Source organism: Vombatus ursinus, unplaced genomic scaffold (assembly GCF_900497805.2).
Source record: "Vombatus ursinus unplaced genomic scaffold, bare-nosed wombat genome assembly UNPS02014813.1, whole genome shotgun sequence".
NCBI classification, from domain to species: domain Eukaryota; kingdom Metazoa; phylum Chordata; class Mammalia; order Diprotodontia; family Vombatidae; genus Vombatus; species Vombatus ursinus.
This window is the reverse complement of record NW_020954591.1, coordinates 20,645,600-20,668,867: the sequence shown is the minus strand read 5'-3', so window position 1 is coordinate 20,668,867 and position 23,268 is coordinate 20,645,600. Positions and strand designations below refer to the sequence as shown.

General features: G+C 37.5%; 1 protein-coding gene across 2 annotated transcripts; it reads right to left on the bottom strand.

Moving 5' to 3' along the window:
• Positions 1-4,505: 4,505 nt before the first annotated feature.
• Positions 4,506-22,690, bottom strand: WDR45 (WD repeat domain 45). Of its 2 annotated transcripts, none has more exons than XM_027835204.1 (2): positions 21,452-22,690; positions 4,506-4,700 (listed from the first exon to the last, which is right to left on the bottom strand). In XM_027835204.1, exon 1 carries the CDS (start codon positions 22,597-22,599, stop codon positions 21,514-21,516), a length of 1,086 nt encoding a protein of 361 aa, XP_027691005.1. In that variant the 5' UTR covers positions 22,600-22,690; the 3' UTR covers positions 4,506-4,700; positions 21,452-21,513. The 2 variants fall into 2 exon arrangements, with proteins under 2 accessions (XP_027691005.1, XP_027691004.1); XM_027835203.1 differs by lacking the exon at positions 4,506-4,700 and adding an exon at positions 19,274-20,011.
• Between the last annotated feature and the right edge of the window lie 578 nt (positions 22,691-23,268).

The following is a 23,268-nucleotide window of genomic DNA, read 5'->3' as shown; positions in this document are numbered from 1 at the left end:
GCCACAAACTAATAACAATTAGCTTTTTAGCCTAAGGGCAACATAATGGCCCTCAAGTAGATGCGGGTCTCTATCTCTGCCAGTGGAATTTATATCAGATAAAACATTTATTAGTACAACCATAATAGCTCAGAGCCTAGTGAGGAAAATTCCTAAAATCCAAACAGAGATTTAGCTCTCCGCCCTAATCTAAATGTTGGGGTATCTATATCTAACCCTCTGGCTTCTCTTTATTTGCAGCAACATCAGGATGATTTTGAAGAAAAGAACAAAGCATATTACATGATATTATTTTATACTAAAGTATGTTATGTATTATAGTACATTATGTCATAGTGTATTATATATTATACTATGTTATAGTGTCTGTTACTGAACAGATATAGGGAAGGGAAGTTGGGGAAAGAGCACACACTTTTGAAACAATTTTCCTTTAGTCCTTGAAGAGGTGAATACTAAGAGCCCACCTGTAGGCCGCCAGTGTATCATTTTGATCTTTCCCTTCATTGTTTCAGATCTATACTCCTTTTGGTTTCTTCTTTGGCCAGTTGTCCCTATGTCACAGATGATTTCCAGCTGGGCCCTTTAAGTGTGCCTCAGGGCTGGGAACTTGGTCTCTCTGCTTCTTCCTCTCAATTTGCGTTCTTGCGGGCTGGATGGGTCTCTTTTAAAACTCAAGTCCTCCTTCTAGTTTAAAGATGATAGTTGTGATAAGAGAATTTCTGGCTCAACTTTATCATTGCCCCTTACTTAAGATGAGTAGATCACTTAACTATTTAAAGCCTGCAAAATCAAGCTGAGAGATCAATTATAGCCTCTGTGTTAATTAGTTTGTTGTTTTGTTTTGTTTTGTTTTGTTACGGCAGTTGGGGTTAAGTGACTTGCCCAAAGTCACACAGCTATTGAGTGTTAAGGTCTGAGGTCACATTTGAACTCAGGTCCTCCTAACTCCAGGAGCAACCAGTGCTCTATCCACTGCACCACCTTTTGCTCTGTTTGCAAATTTCAGCCTGAGACATTAATTCCTACTAGTTCCCCATTTTATCTGATGTAGCAGAATCACCAAACTGTTCTAAATTTATATCATTTAGGATTAGAAAATCTGCTTTAACTCCAATCAACCCCCAGATTAACAACCTGTATCCACCAGAAAATCCTTTGAGTCTTCACTTGCAAATGAAATCTAAACAAATGCAAAATAAGATAGGAGGGCCAGGTTATTGTCTTCCTCTCGGCCCACATTCTCATGTTCTACTTTTATTACGTCTATGAGTCATCCTACATTTTATTTTTTAAAGTGGTATGGCAAAGTGTCATATTTATTGTATATCAGCATAGAAAAGCTGTGGGCAGAGGAGGCCTCGTCCGCATTCCCCTCCAACACATTCACCATTCATCAATGCCTCTGGCCCCAAGGCCCAGAATTCCAGCCTGCCCAACTTTCAAAAGGCTGCCCAACTGTATACCTGTGGGAACCAAGGCCCAGGTGAGCAGCAGCCCGAAGTGTTGGACAACTTGGACACAGGCACCGACAGTTTACAGAACGGAGTATTGTATGGGTTGCCGCTTGTGAGTTATTGTGAAGTGGTGTGGGCTTTTTGCATTTTTGCTGCTTCTCACAAAAGAAATTGTACATAACTCAAAATTTGCATTATGCTCAGAATGTTTCCTAAATTATCAAGCACATTGCACTGACTGTACCTGAGGAAAAAAAAGAAAAGCTGTCATGTTTCCACTGTCTTTTATTTGTTGTTGTTTGGTCATGACTGACTCTGCCTGAACTCATTTGGGGTTTTCAAAGCAAGTGGTTTGTCATTTCCTTCTCCAGCTCATTTTGCAGATGAAGAAACTCATGTAAAGAAGGTTAAATGACTTGCCCAGGGTCAAATAATTAGCAAGTATTCAAGGCCAGATTTGAACTCAGGAAGATGAGTCTTACTGATTCCAGGCCTGGCACTCTGTCAACTGCACAATCTAGCTGCCTCGGTGATCTCAAAAATCCCTTCCAGCTTTAAATTTATGATCCTATGAATTGTATGTGTCTGCCCTTCTACACATGCCCTAGTCACATAAGTTTCCTATGTGTGATGCTCCTCATGTGTAATTCCTGTGTGTGTGTGTGTGTGTGTGCGCGCGCGCGCGCGCGTGTTCTTCCCGCTTGATGGTATGTGTAATTGTGGTAACGTTTGCCTTAGGTTTATGACTGCAGTTCTTCTATTACTACTTTTCTTCTTGTTGTTTCATGAAATACCTTTAATTTCAAAGAATGAAGTACTAGAAGTAAACACATTGGTGGGGACTAGAAAGGTCTGGTTTTGAGTGGATGTAGGTCAACAGAATACCTTGAACCTGGGGTAATTTTTCTGGAAGCTCCACGAACAAAAGGGAGGGATGGTACTTCAGGTGCTAAGTAAATATATCATTAAAGTCAATGTATATAGAGTTGTAGTTCTGTTGATTTTGTTTTGAATTACTTTATATAGATATTTTAATCTTTTTTTGGTGCTTCGTAGTTAACATTACATAGTATCTTAATATTATAATACACTAATATGCCATATTTTATTAAGTTGCTGTACAATTATTGGGCAAATGGATTGTTTCCAATTTAATCTATTATAAATACAGTGGTTATATGTATTGCTGTACAAAGTAGGTCCTTTGTTCCTTTTTATGATACTCATAGAATAAAGCCTTAGCCAGATAAATCTCGAGGTACAAAGTACGTTCAATGATGTTGCTCTTATTGCATGTTGCTATATTGTTTTCTAGAAGCGTTTGCACCAGTCAGTAGTATCACCACCAATGTCTGAATTTGCCCCCAGTCTTATCAATACTGGATCTAATATTTTTTCTTATACTTTTGCCACTCTAATAAGGTGGTATCTTAAGGTTGTCTTGATTTGCATTTCTCTGTTTATTAGGAAATTTAAACATCTTTTTATGTGGTCATTGATAGTTAAAATTATGGGGTTGGACTAGGTGGACTCTGAGACCCTTCCCAGTTCTAAATCGATGATATCATTCCTAAATTGTCTGTTCCTGTCCTTTGACTACAGCTTCATTGGGGAAAGTGGTTTGTTTTTTTTAATTAATATGCATTGGTTCCTTATATATTTGGGATTGTGAGTGTTATATGATATATTTTGTGTAAATATTTTCCCCAATTTTTTTAAAGACAGTACTTTTTGTTGTCCAAAATCTCTTTACATTTATGTAATCAAACCCATAGGTTTTTCTCTCCAGTGTATTTTCTCTGTTACATACTTTTCAAGAGAAGTACTATCAAGACACAACTCTCCATCCTGAATTTGTGAAGTTGATTTATTGAACCCAGATATAACCTTTTACCTTTATCTCTATTAGTTGATGCCTTCTGATATCACTTTACTATCATTTTGGATCCTGGTTTTGTCATCGTATTTTAGCTATGCATGTATTCAAGCCCTAGTTTTGCCATTGTCAATGAGTCATTTACTTTCAGAGCTTCAGTTTCCACATCTGTAAAATGAGGACAATTACATTAGTACTATCTACCTACCTACCAAGGTGGTTATAAAGAGAAAAGTTTGTAAACTGTAAAACTCTAAATATGCATGAATTATTATTATGAATATGAGGTAGTGAATTCCCCCTCACTGGAGGTGTTCAAAGGCTAAAGAACCATTTTTCAAATATCTTATAGATAGGATTTATGCTTTGGAAAAAGGTAGACTAGATGAACTCTGACTTCACACACACACACACACACACACACACACACACACACACTCTGGAACATACTGTTTGGCACTGGATTCTAAATTAGAAGACCTTGTTTCAAAGCCCACTGCAGAGATTTACTAGCTGAATAATCATAGGCTAGCCTCTTAAAATCTTAGGAATTCCATTTTCTCACTTCTAAAATGGGTACAGTACAACTGGAACTCCACACCTCATAAGATTGTTGTGAGGAAAGCATTTTGCACACCTTTAAACATTATATAAATGTGAGTTATTATTATTTTCTTAGTGGGCAGGAAATGACTCGTTACTGATGTGGGAGTCATATTGCTTGTCTTAATGCAATCATATCAACAACTAATTAGAGCACAGGTCTAAATCAACATCAATTTATAATGTAGGAAGTGAAGCAATTTGTTTGGAGAAGTAGGGCAAAGTAGAACCAGCTCCACCCAGCCCCTTTCAATCTTATTCCTGACACGCTGAGGCTCAACTACATTTAGGATGGGTTTCAAAATGAATCTTCTCAACACAGTTCTCACCAAAGAGACCCTTTATAGTTTGCTATGAGGAGCTGTCATGATGATTTTCAGCAATCCAGGCTGGCAACCAGGGGTATAATAGAAGTTAAAAGAAATTTTCTAATTATAATCCAAATAAGATGATAGCAGTATAGAAACTCAGTTCAAAAGAAAGACTTAAATGCTTGTGGACAATTCTAATTAACTGGCTGGCTAGTAACCAGAATTTTTTAAAAAGCTGCAATGGTCCTAGGGCTAGGAGATAAAAGCCGAGATACAGGTAGCTGCAGTTCAATGTAGAAACCAGCAGATGATAGCAGAGAGCAGCTCAGTGGAGATGCCAGGAGGGCGTATCAGAGGCCGTGATGCAAAAAGAACAGAGCAGCAGAAGACCACAGTTCAATGGAGAAAGAAGTCCACAGCCTAACAGCATCACTAAAAGGCATCAGCAGCTTTCTAAAGAAACAAGCAACAACACAAAAATGTTATTATTTACCAAACAGAGTTTTCTTTATCAAAAATTGGTATTTTATTATGTTCCTATGTACGGTAAACTCTCAAATTTATTTTCCTTTCATATTAAATAGGGGGCATGGTAAGGTGTTCCAAGTGGGGAAGGGAAGCAAAAAAGGTTGGGAACTCCTGCCCTATCTGTAGGGGAGGATCTTTCTTGTACTTATCTTATGGTACTATTTAAAAATTTTAGAAATTCTTATTTTTATAATCTTTTGCTTTTTATGTCACATTCATTTCTAAACATATCCTGTCTGCCCCCACTATCCAGCAAGTTGTCCCTTATAACAAAGATTTTAAAAAAGGGAAGGGTAAAAAAGAAGTCCAGCAAAATTAACCAACCAAATCTGACAGTATGTACAATATTCAACACCTGAAGTCTTCCATCTTAGAGGAAAAGGAAGTGCATTTTCTCAGTTCTTCCCCAGGACCAATGCTGGTCATTATAATTACAAAGCATTTGATTTCAGATTCTTTTTTACCTTTCCTTTTACATTTTTGTAGTCATTGTGTATATTGTTTTCCTAATTGTCTACTTCATTTTTGCATCAGTTAATGTTTTCTCATGCTTCTCTGAATTTTTAAACTCATAATTTCTTACAGCTTTGTAATATGCTATTTATATTAATGAACTATAACTTGTTTAGCCATTCTCTAATTTATAGGTACACTAGTGTCTAGTAGAAACCACAAAAAGTGCTGCTTTGAACATTTTAGTGTATATGGGACTTTTCTTTCTATCTTTGAAAAACTTGGGGGTCCATGCCTCACAGTGAGATCTGAATCAAAGGGCATGAATATTTCAGTTACTTTTTTTTAAAAAAATTGCTTTCCAGAATAAGACAAATCACAGTTCCAATAAATTTTTGATAAATATTCATTAATGATATTAGTCTATAGTTACCCTTCTTTGCTTTATCCTTCTGAGTCAGGCGTTAAAACTTTGTCTCATAAAAGTAGTTTTATAGAGTGCTTCCTTTCTCAATTTTTGAAAATAATTTATATAGCATAGAGATAAATATTCCTGGACCATAGTTTGGCCCCTTTTCCCAATCTCTCTTTGATAGTCACTTTACTGCCTGTTCAACTCATTATCTGTGATTGGGTTAAGATCTCTATATATTTGGTTAATTTGGGTCTTTTATATTTTTACAAAAAAAAAGGTTTTCCTTTTTTAAGTTTTAAGTTTTGGTTCTGATAATTTTTAAAAATTTCTTTACTATTTGTGGTGATTTCACCTTAAATTTTTTATTTTTGTAAGTTTAGGGTAAGTTTCATTGATTTTGTTCATCCTTACAAAGAATCAGTTCTGTTTTATTTGCCAGTTCTAGTTTTTTTTTTTTCCACTTGGTATATTTCTCCTCTAATTGTCAAGATTTCCTATTTTGTGCTTATTTTGCCTTATTAATTTTCTAGTTTTTTTAAATGACATACAGTTCATTAGTTTTCTCCTTTTCTAATTTATTAATGTATATCTTCAGAGATGTAATTTTTTAATCCTGTGAGCTTCATTTCAGACATTTTGTCATGTCATCTCACAATTCTCATTCACTTAATTACCGATTGTTCCTATGATTTATTTCTTTTCCTAGATGTAATATTTGTTAGGTTACCATTTAGGTCTGTACTTTTTTTCTTGTAATTCCTGTATTAGTTACTGTTTTTATTGCATTATAGTTTATAAATGAGTTTAGTATCCCTGCTTTTAAAAACTTACTTATGATTTCTCTATGTGCAAGCACATGGTCTATTTTTTGTAAAGGTAGTATGTGGTGCTGAGAAATAGGCACCACAAAAATTATTTCATTTTCCCATTCAGAAACCTCTGTAAGTCTTTCAGATCTAATTTCTCTAGAAGATTTTTTTAGTTCTATAGGTTTTTTTTAAACTGTTAGATTTGTCCAGCTCTGAGAGAACATTCAAAGCTCCCACAATTATTGAGTTTCTAAGTTTTGTTTCTGTTTTTCTTTTTTTGCAATTCAGTTACCTGTTCCTTTATGAATTTAGATGTGATGCCATTTTGGTGCATATATGTTTATTTCTTTGTTGTCTATGGTTCCTTTAAACACATAATACAGTTTGGGGCAGCTGGGTGGTGCAGTGGATGGAGCACCAGCCCTGAAATCAGAAGGACCTGAGTTCAAATCCGGCCTCAGACTAAGCACTTGACACTTGCTAGCTGTGTGACCCTGGGCAAGTCACTTAACCCCAATTGCCTAAAAATAAAAAAAATAATAAAAATAACAAAAACATATAATGCAGTTTAAACTGCATTTCCCTCGTTATCTCTTTTGACAATGTTAATTTTCATTTTTTTTATGGCATCATTGCAATTCCTGCTTTTAAGGAACAACCTGATGCATAGTAAATTTTGTTTCAGTCTTTTATTTTCATTCTATATAGCTATATCTGTATCTATATATCTTTATTTTTAGATGTGTTTCTTGTACAGTACATGGCAACTTACTAGGGTTTGTTTTCTTATTCATGCTTGTATTCTCTATAATTTTACTGGATAGCATAATCCAATTCACGTTTAAAGGAATGATTGTAAAAGCTTATTGTCTTCTATTTATTTGTATTGATTTCTGTCCTCATTCTCCCTTTTAAGTCAGTACTTTGTCCCTCGGATTAGTTTTCTATCTACTGCTCTGATGAAAGTCTATTCCACAGGCCCTTCCTCTACTCTGGGTTTATCTGCCTTACTGAAGCGTATGGAGAGCTCAGAGAGGACTAGCATCTCTAGTGTGGGGTGCTTACTGAACTAGCCCTTTTCAGAGCTGTTCATCCACCTTTGGTGTCCATTTATCATCCAGCTCTGCCCTGTGGCTCCAAGAAGCATGCACAATGACCACACTACAGTAAAGCCACCCCGGCTGATGGGCTAAACCAGGCTGAAGGTAACCCACAGTCCTCAAGCCATGAGTTGGGGGGATATCTGAGCGTGTGAAGACTTCCCTTGGCAGAGTGGGTGATTGAGAACAATTTGTTGCAGCGGCCATGAAGTCAACTGAAGCAGGTGCTATGGAGGGCTTAGAGCTTGGTCAGACATTAGAGACGCCAAGGTCATCCACTGCATCCTGGGTTTTTATCCTCTCACTGGACCTTGATGACTCAGGAAGAGAGTGAAGCTGAAGACTTTGCCTCACTTAAATCCACGAGCAAGTCAAGATATCACCCATCACATCATGATATCATTGGTCCTCTTCAAAAAGGAAGGATGGATAACTTGCCTCATCCCATATTTCTAGAATGTTAATTTCTCACAATTTTTTAATTTACTTCTTCCCTTTTTTGATTTTTTGTTCCCCATTCAGTTAAGTATGTGGTTCAAAAAGCTTCCATCTTTTTCTCCTCCTTTTCAATCTCTTTTTTTTTTTTTTTTTGGCAATTGGGGTTAAGTGACTTGCCCAGGGTCACACAGCGTAAGTGTTAAGTGTTTGGTCTGAGGTCAGATTTGAACTCAGGGCCTCCTGACTTCAGGGCCGGTGCTCTATTCACTTCACCACCTAGCTGCCCCTCAATCTCTTACCTGAAGTTAAACATTCTTCTGGTACACTCTTTTACAAAAAGTTTTCCTTTATTTTGTTTGAATGTTTTCTTCCCTTTAAGTCTATTCTGAATCCTACTCTCTAATTCATAAGTTATTACCTTACTACTTCCTTTTCTTTTCTGAGTACTTTATGAAGGCAAAGTTTTTCAAGTACTAAATTTGAACTCCCTCATCTTTAGTATTTCTATGTTCCTGAATCTGTAAATTTTACCCTATTCTTATTTTCTGCTGTGCCTCACACTTGATAATAACTATCAATTCATGAAGGAAGCAGAGTCTAATGGAAATAGGATTGTGTGATACAGGTACAATTACGTCTTCATTCATGAGGATCAATTCTATCCTATCCTTATCTTGATCACACTCCACTAAGGCCAAGTTATATCTTTGGTTCTATGTCCCTCTTGCCATTCTGGATGCTGGCTGTCTTTTCAGACTCATTATAAACCCCTTTCTTAGGGAAGCAATCCCAGAAGATATAATCCTGGGTCTCCAAATATCTAAACTACTCTCAGACAAATAAGATCCTTATCTCTTACCAAAGATTTATAAATATATATATGTATATGTATATGTATGTATGTATGTGTATCTATGTATATACACATACATATATCTATATATAATACACATACTTACATATATGTATATAAATAAAACCTCCTGCATGGGAATGTTCCATAGTAGTATTCTTTCTTTCCTCTTCCAGGACAAGAAACCCCTCCCCCCATTTTACTCTACCCCCCTCATCTTAGTCTCCTTCCTTCATTATTTTCATCCTACTCCTACATCATCAAATCTTGTTGAGAGATGAAATTCTCTTTTTTTGCACGGCAATCGGGGTTAAATGACTTGCCCAGGGTCACACAGCTAAGTGTCAAGTGTCTGAGGCTGTATTTGAACTCAGGTCCTCCTGATTCTAGGGCAGGACTCTATCCACTGTGCCACCTAGCTGCCCCAAATTATCTCTTTATTGTTTATATTTGGATTTGGTTGGAAAGCATTTCCAGTTTTCCTAACTCTCTTATTTCCCCTCTCTCTGTTAGCATGAATTCCTGCTGCTTTCCTGCCCACAAAATATATTGGTTCCTTTATAAGGGGATCATGGGATTTAGCCCATGGAGTATTAATTTAACTATTCTTCTTTCCCTTTTCCCAATTCTTCAAATGCCCCTAAAATCATTAGTCCCTAAGATTCTTTTTGTTCCTTGATGATTCCTCTTTGTTCTTTTCCTTCTGTTTGTTTTTTAAACAGCCTATAAAGATGAGAGAATTAATTTCATTATTTAATATTTTCTTGGTAATTGTACTTATTTAGATTTCTTGTTTTTCTCTTATTTGGCATGTTTGTAAGTCAAATATTCAGTTCCTGTTTTTTTGTTTTTGGTGGGGTTTTTTCCTTTTGGGGGGGAATAGGGAGATAATGTCTCAAATATCTATCTTTTATTGAAGGTCTACCTTTCTTCATTTATGCTTTGGCTAAGCTTTTCAAGATAACATTATTTTGGGTTGGAGCTTAAGTTCCTTTACTTTTTGGAACATACTATTCCATTCTGTTCTTTGATTTTTCATGACTGTGGAGTAATTCTGGTTTATCTGAATTACAAAGCCTTAATAACTGACATTCTCTTGGCTCCTTCAAAATCTATTTATATTATAAATTTCAAAATTTAACACAATTTCAGAGTTTAACACCACAAACACAACAGTGAGCTGTTGCTTTTTGGGGCAGGTAATCTGTGTATTCATTCAATCAGTGTTTCATCATCTTTATTCAAAAGTTACATAGTTTTCTTTAAACATTTTAAAATTCATTTTTGTGCATATTTATTATTTCTCCTTCCCACTACCTCCCCCCACCAACTGAACAATCAAAAAATTAAAAAAAAATCTTCATATCAAATATGCATAGCCCAGCAAAACAAATTCCCATATTAGCCACGTCTAAATGTGAATGTCCCATTCTGCATTTTAAGTCCATGAGCCCTGCGGCAGGAAGAGAGGGCATATTTCACCTTCGTCCTCTGCATTCATGGTTTATCATTACATTGATCAGAGTTCTAAAGCCTTTCACAGTTATTTTTATCTACAATGTTGTTGTCATTGTATAAATTGTTCTAGTCCTAATCACTTTATTCTGCTTTGGTTCATAAAGTTCTTCCCAGTTTCCTCTGAAATTGTCCATTTCATAATTTCTTTTGGCATAATATCTCATTACATACATGTACAATAATTTGTTTAGCAATTCCCCAAGAGAAACCCTTAGCTTCTAGAGTTTGGGGTATTTTTGCACAGATAGGTCTTTCTTTGATCTAACTTTGGAGTACAGGTCTAGCAGTTGTAATGTTGAGTCAAAAGGTATGAACAGTTTACCAACTTTTGGGCATTGTTCCAAATCATTTTCCAAATTGGCTGGATTAGTTAACTCATAGCTCTACCAACTGTGCATTATTGTGCATGTTTTCCCATAGCCCCTCCAACATTTGCCATTTTCCTGAGTCTTCTTTAACAATTTGATGAGTGTGAAGTAGAACCTCAGAGTTGTTTTAATTTATATTTCTCTAATTATTGATTTGGAATTTTTTTAATATGGTAGTGGATAGCTTGGATTTCTACCTTTGAAAATTTCTTATTCACATCCTGTCACCTATGATCTCTTGGAGAATGGCTCTTAGTCTTTTAAGTTTTAATCAGTTCCTTTTGCCTGGATATGAGACCTTTATCAGAGAAACTTGCAGCTAAGATTTTTTTTTCTCATGTCTGTTAACTTAAACTACATTAGATTTGTTTGTATAAAAACTTTTAAAATTTATATAATCAAAATTGTTTATCTTTCATGATCCTCTTAATGCTTGTTTGGTCATAATTTTTCTACTGTCCATAGATCTGAAAGGTGATTTCTTGATCCTCTAATTCTTTCTAATGATGTTACCTTTTATACACATACCTATTTGGAGTTGATTTTTATGTATGATACGAAAAGTTGGCTTAATTTCTGTCAAACTGCTTTCTAGTTTTCCCATCCATTTTGTCAATTATTGTGTCCTTACTCCAGCAACTGAAGTTTTGGGATTTTTTCAAACATTATACTACTGTGTTTGCTTGCTTCTCTATGCTGTGAGCCTAATCTGTTCTACTGATTGGCCTCTCTATTTTTTAACCAGTATCAAATAATTTTAATAATTACCACTTTATAGCATAGCTTAAGATCTGGTACTGACAGAGTCCCTGACTTCCACTTTTTTTCATTACTACCCTTGAGATTTTTGACCTTTAGTTCTTCCACACAAATTTCACTATTATAGTTTTCTACTTCAATAAAATAATCCATTAGTAATTTAATTGATATAGCACTGAATTAAGGTAGTATTGTCATTTTATTATTTTGTTTCAGATAATTTTCTTGAATTATTTACTGTAGTATGATGTTAAAGGTTTTTTATTTGTTTTGTTCTTCTGGAGTACTTGTGAACCTTAAATTATCTCTGTGCATCCAGACTTCCAAGAATAATTGCTTTAGCTTATACAGAGTTCATGTGTTCTTTTAATGTTTTTTTTATTTTTAGGCTATTGGGATTAAGTGACTTGCCCAGGGTCACACAACTAGTAAGCGTCAAGTGTTTGGTTTGAGGACAGATTTGAACTCAGGTCCTCCTGACTTCAGGGCTGGTGCTCTATCCACTGCACCATCTAGCTGCCCCTTAATGTTTTTATGGTCTTGATTCTCTCCTGTTTCTTTATTTTGTGTTTTAAATTTTTCATTTTTTCCTTTCAGAGCTTCTACTACTTTGGTGAACATCTCCATTACACCTTCTCTTTTTTTCTTTTTAAAAATTGAACTTTTGTTTTTAACATCCCTTTTATCTTCATATATTTCCCTACCCAGAATGCCATTACTTGTAACAGAGGGGATAAAAGCAGTTCTGCTAAATTAAGCAACAAATCAATTGAGTCTAATAGTGCAATGTTCTACATCTTCCATCATTATCTTCAAAGTTCTGTACTCCACTGGCAATTGGGGTTAAGTTTTTTTTTTTTCAATTTTATGTTGAGAGCGCTGATTTCTAACCTAATTTCATTCCCAATATTTTCCCTATAAGTTTTCCTTTTGAACCATTCTGGAGTTTCTTGCTATTGTTCCACGATCTCTTTTCAATCAGGAAATTTGGTTCATTTTCCATCATAGCATATAACACTTGCTTGTAGTGTTTTGGCATCTATTTTCAATTTTTGCTCAAAGTTAGCTTATTTGTGAGCTGGGTTTTCATTTAGGCTTTCTCCCTTAGTCACTTGGTCTTTAATTAAGGCTTTCTCTTTTATTCACAGTTACTCATCTCTAGTTTCGCTCTGTGGATTCTTTGACTCCTCCTGCCACTGCTGCACAGATATCTGAGGTTGGGAATCTTCAGTCCCCTCTGTATTTGGGGGGAAAATCCAGGTGCTTGTCTAGACTTAACTGTGGGAGTCGAGTTCCTGCATTAGCTGGGATTCCAGTTCCTTTTCCCTCATGCAGAAGAGCTTTCCTTTTAGCCTACTGCTTTGCCCTATGCTCTTTGTTGCCTGAATCTGCCATTACATGTCCTTTTTATTTCTTGTCCTGTTTTTTATTTGTATTTTATTTTCACTTAACAGTTATTTATTTCCTCTCCTTCCCACCTTGAAGTTCTGCTGAAGGAAAAAAAAAAACCTTTATAACAAATATGCATAGCCAAGCAAAACAAATTCCCACAATGGCCATGTCCAAAAATATATACAATTCAAAACGCACCTTGGTGATACTTTGGCTAGAGTGCTGGCCCTGAAGTCAAGAAGATCCCAGTTCAAATCCCACCTCAGATACTGACTAGCTGTGTTAACTTAACCTCTGTCTGCCTCAGTTCCCTCAACTGTAAAATGGAAGAGTAAAAGCACCTACCTCACAAGACTGCTGTGAGAATCAAATGAGATATTTGTAAAGCACTTAGCACTGTACCTGGCACAGAGCAGGCACTTAATAAATGCTTATTCTCACCTTTCCCCTCCTAGGGAATACTGACATCTTTCTGTTAGGAAGTGCTACTTCCTAACATCTCACTGGTATTCTGTAATCCTGGTCATTTTGTTGATTAGTTAAATCTTTTTAAAATTATTTGTTTTCACAATCTTGTTATTCCTTTATAAGTTGTTGTCACTCAGTATCATAATGATCTTCCTAAAGCACAGGTCTGACCATATCTCCTCCCCTTTGCCTCCAATAAATTCCAGTGGTTTCCTATCAATTCCAGGATGGAATATAAATCCCCTATTCAGGGGCAGCTAGGTGGAGCAGTGGATAGAGCAACAGCCCTTAAGTTAGGAGGACCTGAGTTCAAATCCGGCCTCAGACCAAACACTTGACACTTACTAGCTGTGTGACCCTGGGCAAGTCACTTAACCCCAATTGCCTGATAAATAAATAAATAAATCCCCTATTCAGCTTTTAAAGCCCGTTATAACCCAATACTTTCCTACTTTTCCAGTCTTCTTACACCTTACTCCTCCACATGCTCTATGATGCAGTGACACTGGCATCCTTGCTGTTGCTCAAACAAGACACTCCTCCCATTTCTGGTTATTTTCAATGACTGTCTCCCAAGCCTGGAAAGATCTCCCTACTCAGCTCTGCCTCCTAGCTTCCCTGGCTTCCTTTGAGCCTTAGCTAAAGTCCCTTCTGCCAGAAGCCTTTCCTGGTCTTATTTCATGCTAGCATCTTCCCTGAGATTACCTCCAATTTATCCTGTATCTATCTAGTTTGTATGTTGTTATTTGTATGTTGAATTTTCTATTAAATTGTCAGCTTCTTGAAGGTCAACTGGTTTTGCTTTTCTTGGTATTCTGAGCACTTCACACGGTGCCTGGCAGATAGCAATAAATATTTGTTGACTGAATGGCTTGTTGACTTCTGTTCACTTCAATCTACATGTGTTCATACAAATCTTCGCAGATTTTTCTAAAATCATCCTTTTCGTATATTTCTTATGGTACAATAATATTCTGTCACATTTGTATGTCATATTTTGTTCAGCCATTACCCAATTAATGGGTACCCCCTTAGTTTCCAGTTCTTTGCCACTAAAAAAAAAAAGCTGGTATAAATATTTTTGCATTTTCCTTTTTCCTAAGATCCTTTTCCGTTTGTCTCTTTAGGGTATAGGCCTAGTAGTAGCATCACTAGGTCAAAGTTTCATGAATTTGGGGCATACATAGTTCTAAACTGCTTTCCAAAATGGCCATACTAATTGGAAGCTCTAATAGTACATTAAGGTGTTTATTTTCCAGCAGTCCTTCTCACATTTGTCATTTTCCTTGTCATCTTTGCTTCTCTTCTTACCTCCAGTTCTTCCTTCCTTTGTGTGGTATGTGTAGCTAGGTGGAATCAGTATCTGCCTCTTCTTAAGGGATAAACAGAGGTTCAACTGAGTCACTAGGGTGGGGGGAGTTACTGGTAGAGACTCTAAAGCGTAAGCCTATGAGAATGCCCAAAGTGATTTGGGGTATAGTTTCATTGAGCTCTATTCTTTGATTTTATTTCATGAGGTTTTTAACCTTGTGTGTTGTTTCTTCTTTATCGTGGATTTGGTGTTAGGTATTCTAAATCTGATGTATAATTTCTTTTATCATGAGGTTTGGGGCCTAAAAAATATTTGGAAAACTTTTCTTTCATCTTGCCTATTACATGATTCTAATTAAGTGTTATTTTGCTTTAGGTAACATCACTTCCAAGCTGGCTTATAAAGAAAACACTGGTGGGGTTCATAAGCTTTGAGTGGATACTAGCCCACAAAGTGCTTTGAACCTGGGGTATAGTTTTCAGGAGACCTATGTATGAAGGAGGCTCCTACATTCTAAGAAAAGGAAAAAAAGAATAGGATACTGCTCACAATTATAAAAGCTTCAATATGAGTCATCAATGTACCTGAAATGGGAAATGCAAAAGGCAGAGATATTAACATTAACACCTTTTTTTCTATGGAAGTTTCAACAACATAAAATAGTTGTCTGAATGCAGAGGCCAAGTGGGCTCAGAAACCACCTTAACCAGTTACCCGATCACTTCCCCAAGCAAAGAACATGGCAACCAAGGATATAACTGAATACTAATGCATTTTTTAAAGCAATATTGACGACCAAAAGCCACTCCTCAATACATAAACATTTCTCAAAGAGTTGCAAACTATTAATAGCCAAATCACTAGTAATGAGAAAAATACAAATCAAAACAGTTCTGAAGTTTTCCCTCACATCTAGAAAATTGACAAAGATGACAAATGATAGAAATAGTAAGTAGGGCATGTAAAGACAAGCACACTAACACATGTGGTAAAGCGGTGAATTAGTCCAACCATTCTGGAAAGTAATTTGGAATTAAGCTAAAAAGATGACAAAAATGTCCATGTTTTTACATGATGATCTCAGTGTTTGTCACATATCCAAAGGAATACAGAAAAGTCCTACAATAATAATAATAGCTAGCATTTATATAGTGCCAAGTACTGTTAAGTGTTTTATAAATACTGTCTCATTAGGTCTTCACAATAACCCTGTGAAGTAGGTGCTATTATTATTATTCCCATTTTACAATTGAGGCAACTGAGGCAAGCAGAGGTTTAAATGACTTGTCCAAAGTCACATAGCTAATGAGTATGTGGAACAGGAATTGAACTCAGGTCTTCTTGACTCCAGGTCTATCATTCTTTCCACTGTGTCACTTAGGCACCAAAAATATACTAAAATCTCCTTAGCAGCATTTTTTGTGGTTATGAAAAGAACCAGAACTAAATGAATGTCTGAACTGAACAAGAATTACTATGGTAAGAACAAATGAAGAAGCAAATTAAGACTTAGTCAAACACAAAGGAAAGTAAGCAGAACCAGGAAAACAATAAATATAATGACAATGCAAAAGTCGTAGATACACCTTAGTATAAAATTTTAAATATAAAATTATATGTGTGTGTATATATATATATATATATTTTTTTTTTGGCTAGGCAATGGGGTTAAGTGACTTGCCTGGGGTCACACAGTAAGTGTTTATGTGTCTGAGGCTGGATTTGAACTCAGGTCCTCCTGACTCCAGGGCCGGTGTTCTATCCACTGTGCCACCTAGCTGCCCCATATTTTTTTCATTAAGAGAATTGACTAAAGCATAAATTTAACAAAGAGTACCTCATCTGCCCAGGTTATTACCCCTTCTGAGAGCAATCTCCTCTCTTTGACCCTTAAAGAGATTAAACTAGGGTCTATTCAATGGAGAGAACCCATTTCCATTCAGTGGAAAGCATTCAAACCTTCAACTTACTTGAGATTTTGCATACACATCTGTGGAAAGAACCCATTGATTCCTCTGGGACAGTCTTCAGGGAGGAAAGAGTTAGACATAATAGTTGTTCAACTATTCAAAATGTTAACCCAGAACTGTATTGTTACATATCTTGATTTTCTTTACTGGATTCCTCTAAATCAAAGGTTCTCAGTGTGGTTTGAGGGAGGGTCCCCAGAGATCCTTTCAGGGGATACATATAATAAAGCTAAGATGTTATTTGTCTGTTAAAATATTCCTCCCTTTTCTAACTACATGTATGAAGCATGATTATTCATATACTTCAACTTAAAAAAATCATAACTGATAGAATACAAAAGCAGATATGATAATCCAGCTGTCTTCTATTAAACCAGAAATTAAAAGAGATTTGCAAAAATATGTAAAACATACCAATTGATAAACGGTCAAAGAATATGAACAGGCAGTTTTCAGAGGAAGGAATTAAAGCTATCTATGATGACATGAAAAAATGCTCTAAATCACTGTTGATTAGAAAAACGTAAATTAAAACAACTCTGAGGAACCACCTCAGACCCATCTGATTGGTTAATATGACAGAAAAGGAAAATGATAAATGTTGAAGAGGATGTGGGAAAATCAGAACATTAATGCATTGTTGGTAGAGTTGTGAACTGATCCAACCATACTGGACAGCAACTTGGAACAATGTCCAAAGGGCAACCAAACAGTGCATACCTTTTGATTCAGCAATAGCACTACTAAGTCTATATCCCAAAGAGATCATAAAAAAAGGGAAAAGAACCCATATGTACAAAAATATTTATAGCAGCTCTTTCTGTGGTGACAAAGAATTGGAAATTCCTCATCAATTGGGGTATGGCTGAACAAGTTGTGGTATATGAAGGAAATGGAATACTAATGTGCTGTAAGAAATGATGAGCTGGAGGATTTCAGAAAAACCTAGAAAGACTTTCATCAATTGATGCTGAATGAAGTGAGCAGAACCAGAACATTGTATACAGCAACAACATTATGGGATGATTAACTGTAACAGACTGAGCTCTTCTCAGCAATACAATTCCAAAAGACTGTGATAGAAAATGCTAATCCTATCCAGGGAAAGAACTATGGAGTCTGAATGCAGATTGAAGCATACTATTTTCACTTTTGTTTTTTCTTTTTCTTTCTCATAGTTTTTCCCTTTTGTTGCTCTGATTCTTTTTTCACAACATGACTAATGTGGAAATATGTTTAACATGATTGTACATGTATAACCTATATCAGATTGCTTGCTGTCTTGGGGAGGGGGGAGGGAAGAAAGGAAAGGAGGGAGACAATTTTGGAACTCAAAATTTTACAAAAATGAATGCTGAAAACTATCTTTACATATAATTAGAAATAAATTAAAATACTATTAAGGAAAAAATATGTAAAACAATGCCACTTCTCATTTTTTTTTAGGAAAATAGTAATTTCTCATAAAATGTTATTTATGTTAAAATGTAATGTTTTTTAATGAATAAAAATTTATTATTTTTAATTTCTCATATGGTAAATAATGATAGATATAACCCACATAAACAAAAGCTCTTTGTGGTTCTCAATAATTTTTAGGAATATAAAAAGGTCCAGAGACCAAATGGTTTGAGAACCATTACTTTAAATGTTACCTAAATTGATCTCGTGTCGAGGGCATGGGAAGACTGTCATTTTGGACATCTCTATACATCAGAAATATCTTGGAATTAGATTAACCTTAATAAAATAATTTCTGGAAGATTGGTCACTTAATGCAGAGTACACTACTGATACTTTTTTTCAACAGAGGGAAAGATTTTTTAAAAATCTGAATGTTGTAAAATTACAGTGAATTAGTTTAGTGCCAAGAAAAATTAAGAAAAAATCCTCCTTTATTTGTGGAGGTACAGAATATTACATATACTTCAGATTCGGCTGAAGTATTGGTTTGTTTTGCTGAATTGTTTTCCTTTTAAAAATCTTTTAGAAGGGATTACTTGCTGGATAGAAGAAAGAAATGATATATCTGGAAATTAAAGTGATTTTAAAACAATGTCTCAATAAAGTTTTTTTTTTAATAAAATGGAAAAGAAGCATTAAAAATGGCAAAAGATTATAGCCAATATCATCCTATAAAATGGCCAAAAAAGCACTGGAGACAAGCTCAAGTTTGCAGAAAGTTTGGCAACAGACCCAAATACTGACAGATGAAACTGTATTTTTGTAATGCTCTTTTTTTTTCTCATCATCAATTGACAGTGTAACTACTACTACATTTGAACTCTAACTCCTGAGTTCTCAATACTATATGAGGAAGCAGTACTAGAATGTAAGAAGATCAAGTCAAGAAGATTGGCTGGATCAAAGAGCCCCAGATCCAATCTTTGATGAAGGTGATACAATCTTGAAAGCATTGAGAGATAATTTTACAAGTTATTTCAGGAGACAGCAAAGATATTAAAAGAAAGGAAGAAATCACTGACAGTAAAACTATCTCCCATAAAGCAAACAAGAGGACAGGTAAGTACCAACCTATTTAACTACTTTCTCATGTTTAGAAAATCTCACATTTTTAGTCACATGATTAACTGAAAGGTACAAAGAATATAAGATCTCATTGTATTTATTGTTTACTGATTACAAAAAAAAAAGGCAAAACATAACATTTAAAGGCCCCCTTCAACAAGGAGTTATGTATGTGTTAAGATCACCCAAGATCTGATTTGTTAAATGCAAACACAGATAACTGTTCAACAACCCTCTGATTATTAATGTCAAGTGAAGCATAAAACAGTATGCTTGCCAAAGGTGTTTGCCACTGTCATGGGGGACGTTCTGTGTAAGGTCCACGTGCAAGCTGATGGGATGCCTTAGGATTAGGTACTCCAGATGCTCCTCAGTTAGGATAACATCATGCTTAATATATTAAGTTCCAATTTATTGCAGAGCCTTCTCAATGAGATCCATGATTACTCAAACAGGGTACAGGAAAACACAGACATCAAAAAATCCTATTGTCCAGATTATGATATGCAGTTCACTGGCCAGTCTGTAGATGGTCAATGAGATGGGCTCAGAATTGAATAGCTCCAAGAGAGCAAGCTGCATTGCACTTGAAAAAAATTCCAGTCCTTATAATGATACCAAGCTGCTCCTTGACATGTAAATCCCAGTTTTCAAAAACTAATGTTTTCATGGTAATGCTGTTTTGGTATGGCTGTGAATGCTGGAACACCACAATCTCTGGCAAATCAAAATTGCAGGTTAACTAAAAGGCAATGGAGATGTGCACTGTGGGCACAAGTAGGCCAAAGCACATTTCCAACAATGACCTACCTGCATGTAAGAAGTGGTGTAAGAATATCATCCAGGAAATACCTGATCAAAAAAGGAGGTGGGTCAGTTATGCAGCAAGAGAGATAAAAGATGAACACTCTGGGCACTACTGATATATATATATAAAATTTGATGAACTGCACCAATAACTAAAATTTTATGACCGGGTTCTTTACCTTTTTTTGAGTTAGAGACCCCTCTGACAGTATGGTGAGGCCTATAGACCCCATCTTAGAATAATGTTTTCAAATACAAAAAATAGAGTACATAGAATTATAAAGGAAACCAAATAATTATTACAGAGCATCAGAAGTTATGGAAGGGTTGTAGCTACAGTGATAAAGGGAATACACACTGATGAGTTTCCTTTAAAATAATTAAGTAATTTCTAAAGTGCGATTCTGTTGCCAATTGCCTGTATCTTATTAACTTAAGAGCTTTAGGGAAACAAATTTACACTAAAAGAGGCAAATAAAGCAAATATTTATTAAACTGCTCAACTCTTGCCCACAAGAAGTTTACAGTCTATAAGGAAAACACATATAGAAATAAAAGGCAAATTTAAAAGTACAAATTAGTACAATTATGAGGTACAAACAAAATGTTTCCAAAGATTTGAAAAGGTCTAGAACACCTTGACATCTTTAATTTTATCACATTCTAGCTTTCAGCCTATTTATTTTTACACTGTTACCCCACCTCTTCCCTAATGCTATTATAAACACCAGGAGAGCTGAGCCCCTGTTGTTTTTCATTTGGATTCTCAGCATCTAGTATTCTGATTGGACCCAAGTAAGAAATTACTCAATGTTTTTTAATTAAGTTTCCCTCTCCCATATCTTTTCCACAAGGGGGAAAGAAAATACTTCCAACTGAAATTAAGACATGAAAAATCATCTTCACCCTCTCCCATATTCTTTTTCTTTTTTAACTGATGGACTTATTTCCTTCTCTCCCTAGGGAAGGGAACGAAGTCTGTTTCAGTAAGGCAACAAATTTCTCTACTATGCTACCTCTTACACTCTCCCTCCCCCAAATCTTCCAGAATCTCTGGGCCTAGTTTGATAACAGATGGAAAGACAGGTAGATAGACAGAAATATAGATAGTGATAGGAAGACAGAGAGACCGAGAAAGAGATGGAGCTACAAAGCTAGAGACAGAATATGACGTTATATAGAGACAGAAATAGATATAGAGGCAGAGATTTGAGAGAGATATAGAGATAACAGAAATATAGCCATAAAGAGTTACAGTGACAGAGATACAAACAGATGTATAGACAGGTAGATGGAGTGATAGAGCATTTATTAAACATTTACTTTGTGTCAGGCACTGTGAATGGGGCTTCTCTCTGTAGCAAACGAAAAGTGAAGGAGCTGGGCTGCTACATCTCTGAAATCCTTTCTAGTCCTAAAGTTGACTGATCCTCTGGAGTAGATGGGGGAGGGAGGCTCTCAGAAATTAAAGACCCTGCGCCTCACCTGCAGCTGAGAGAAGGACCCCACCGAGGTGGGGGGTGGGGAGGAGCGGGAGGCTGGGTCTCTCAGAAGTCGTCGTCGTCGCAGATGTCCAGGTACACATCGAAGGCCTCCCGGTTGCAGTTCCCGTCGGGGGTGAAGACGTACTTGTGGAAGGTGCCGTCCACGCAGATGGCAATGACGGAGTTGACATTCTTGGAGGTGTTCCGGCCAAAAGCACAGATGCAGGCGGACTCGGCGGGGACGGTGAAGCTGGCCAGGCTCCACTGCGAGTCCACGTACTGGCCGATCATGGGGCCCACCTTGCCCACTCGCGCCAGGGCGGACCTTCGGTTGAGCCTGGTGTCCTTAAGGGCGAAGACGTGGACGGTGCCCTTGTCGCTGGAGGCGCAGAGGAAGGACGAGTCGTGGCTGAAGTTGATGCAGTAGAGGGTGGCCGGGTCGGTGCCGCGCCTCAGCTCCACCAGCTTCTCCTTGGTCTGCGTGTCGAAGAGGCGGATGAGGGTGCCCTTCTGCGAGGCGGACGCCACCACGGTGCCGGGCTGGTTGAGCGACACGCAGGCCACCTCGCTCTGGTGCGCGTTGATGGTGAAAGGCGCCGACGACGTGCCGGGCTTGGTGCTCGCCAGGTCCACGAGCTGCAGGCTGCCGCACTTGTGGCCCGGGAACACCAGCAGCTGCTTCTCCAGGCTGGGGCACAGGTCGCAGAGGCCCTTGGGGTTGTCGCGGGTGTCGAACTCGAACAGCTTCTGCGGGTCGTTGGGGAAGGAGTAGACGTAGATGCGGTTCCGCAGGACGATGACGATCTTGTCGTGCCGCATGCGCACGGCCAAGGCGGGCTTGGTGAAGGTGAACTCGAGCACCAGCTTGTCCTGGCTGTCTCGGCCCTCGCGGGCGTCGTCCCACACCAGCACCGAGATCTCCGAGAACTTGGGGCTGCCGCCGCCGCCCACGATGGCCAGCAGGTTGGAACGGTGCAGCATCTCCACCAGCGCCACGCTGCCCACCTGCTCGTGATCCAGGTGGCCCTTCTCCATCAGCGGCTCTACGTTGTAGATCCGGACGCCCGTCTCCATGGCACAACAGAAACAACTCTGGTCTTGGTTGAAGCGCAGGCTGGTCATTCCGCGGAGCTGCGGCTTCTGAGCCATGGCGAAGTTCCGGCAAGGGGACAGCGGGTGGGGGGAGGAGTTACAAGAGCCGAGTCCCGCCGAGGCGAGACGAGACTGCCCGACTGGAGCCGAAGCTCGAGACTAGGGGGAGAGAGAGCGAAGCTCCGCCCCTCAAGCTGTTCTTTCTCACCGCTACCTCCGGATGCCGGCTCCCACACGCTTTAAGTTCCGCCCTCTTGGGGGTTCCGTCCGGCCGACGCTACCGCCCGAGACTTGGAGATTGGGAGACCTGAATGGGAATTCTGCCTTTGACGTTTAATACCTGCAATTCACCCAATCTCTTCACCTCAGTTTTTTTACCTGCAAAATAGGGATAAAAAGAATAAGAAGTAATAAGAAATAGGGATAAAAATGAGGTATCAGTCCTACATTCCTAACCAGGTTATTGTGGGGATCAAAGGAGATAATGTATTAAAAGAGTTTTCCAAAACTTAAAGCAATAAAATAGGTAGCTGGGGAGGTTAAGGCAGCTAGGTGGAAGCGATGAAGAGACGGCTGAACCTGGAGGCAGGAAGACCTGAATTTAAATTCGGCCTCAGACACTTACCAACTGTGTGGTCCTCTGCCTCAGTATCCTCCTCTGCAAAACGGAAATAATAATAGCACCCTAAAATGAGACAATATTTGTGCAGCGCTTCGCAAGCCTTA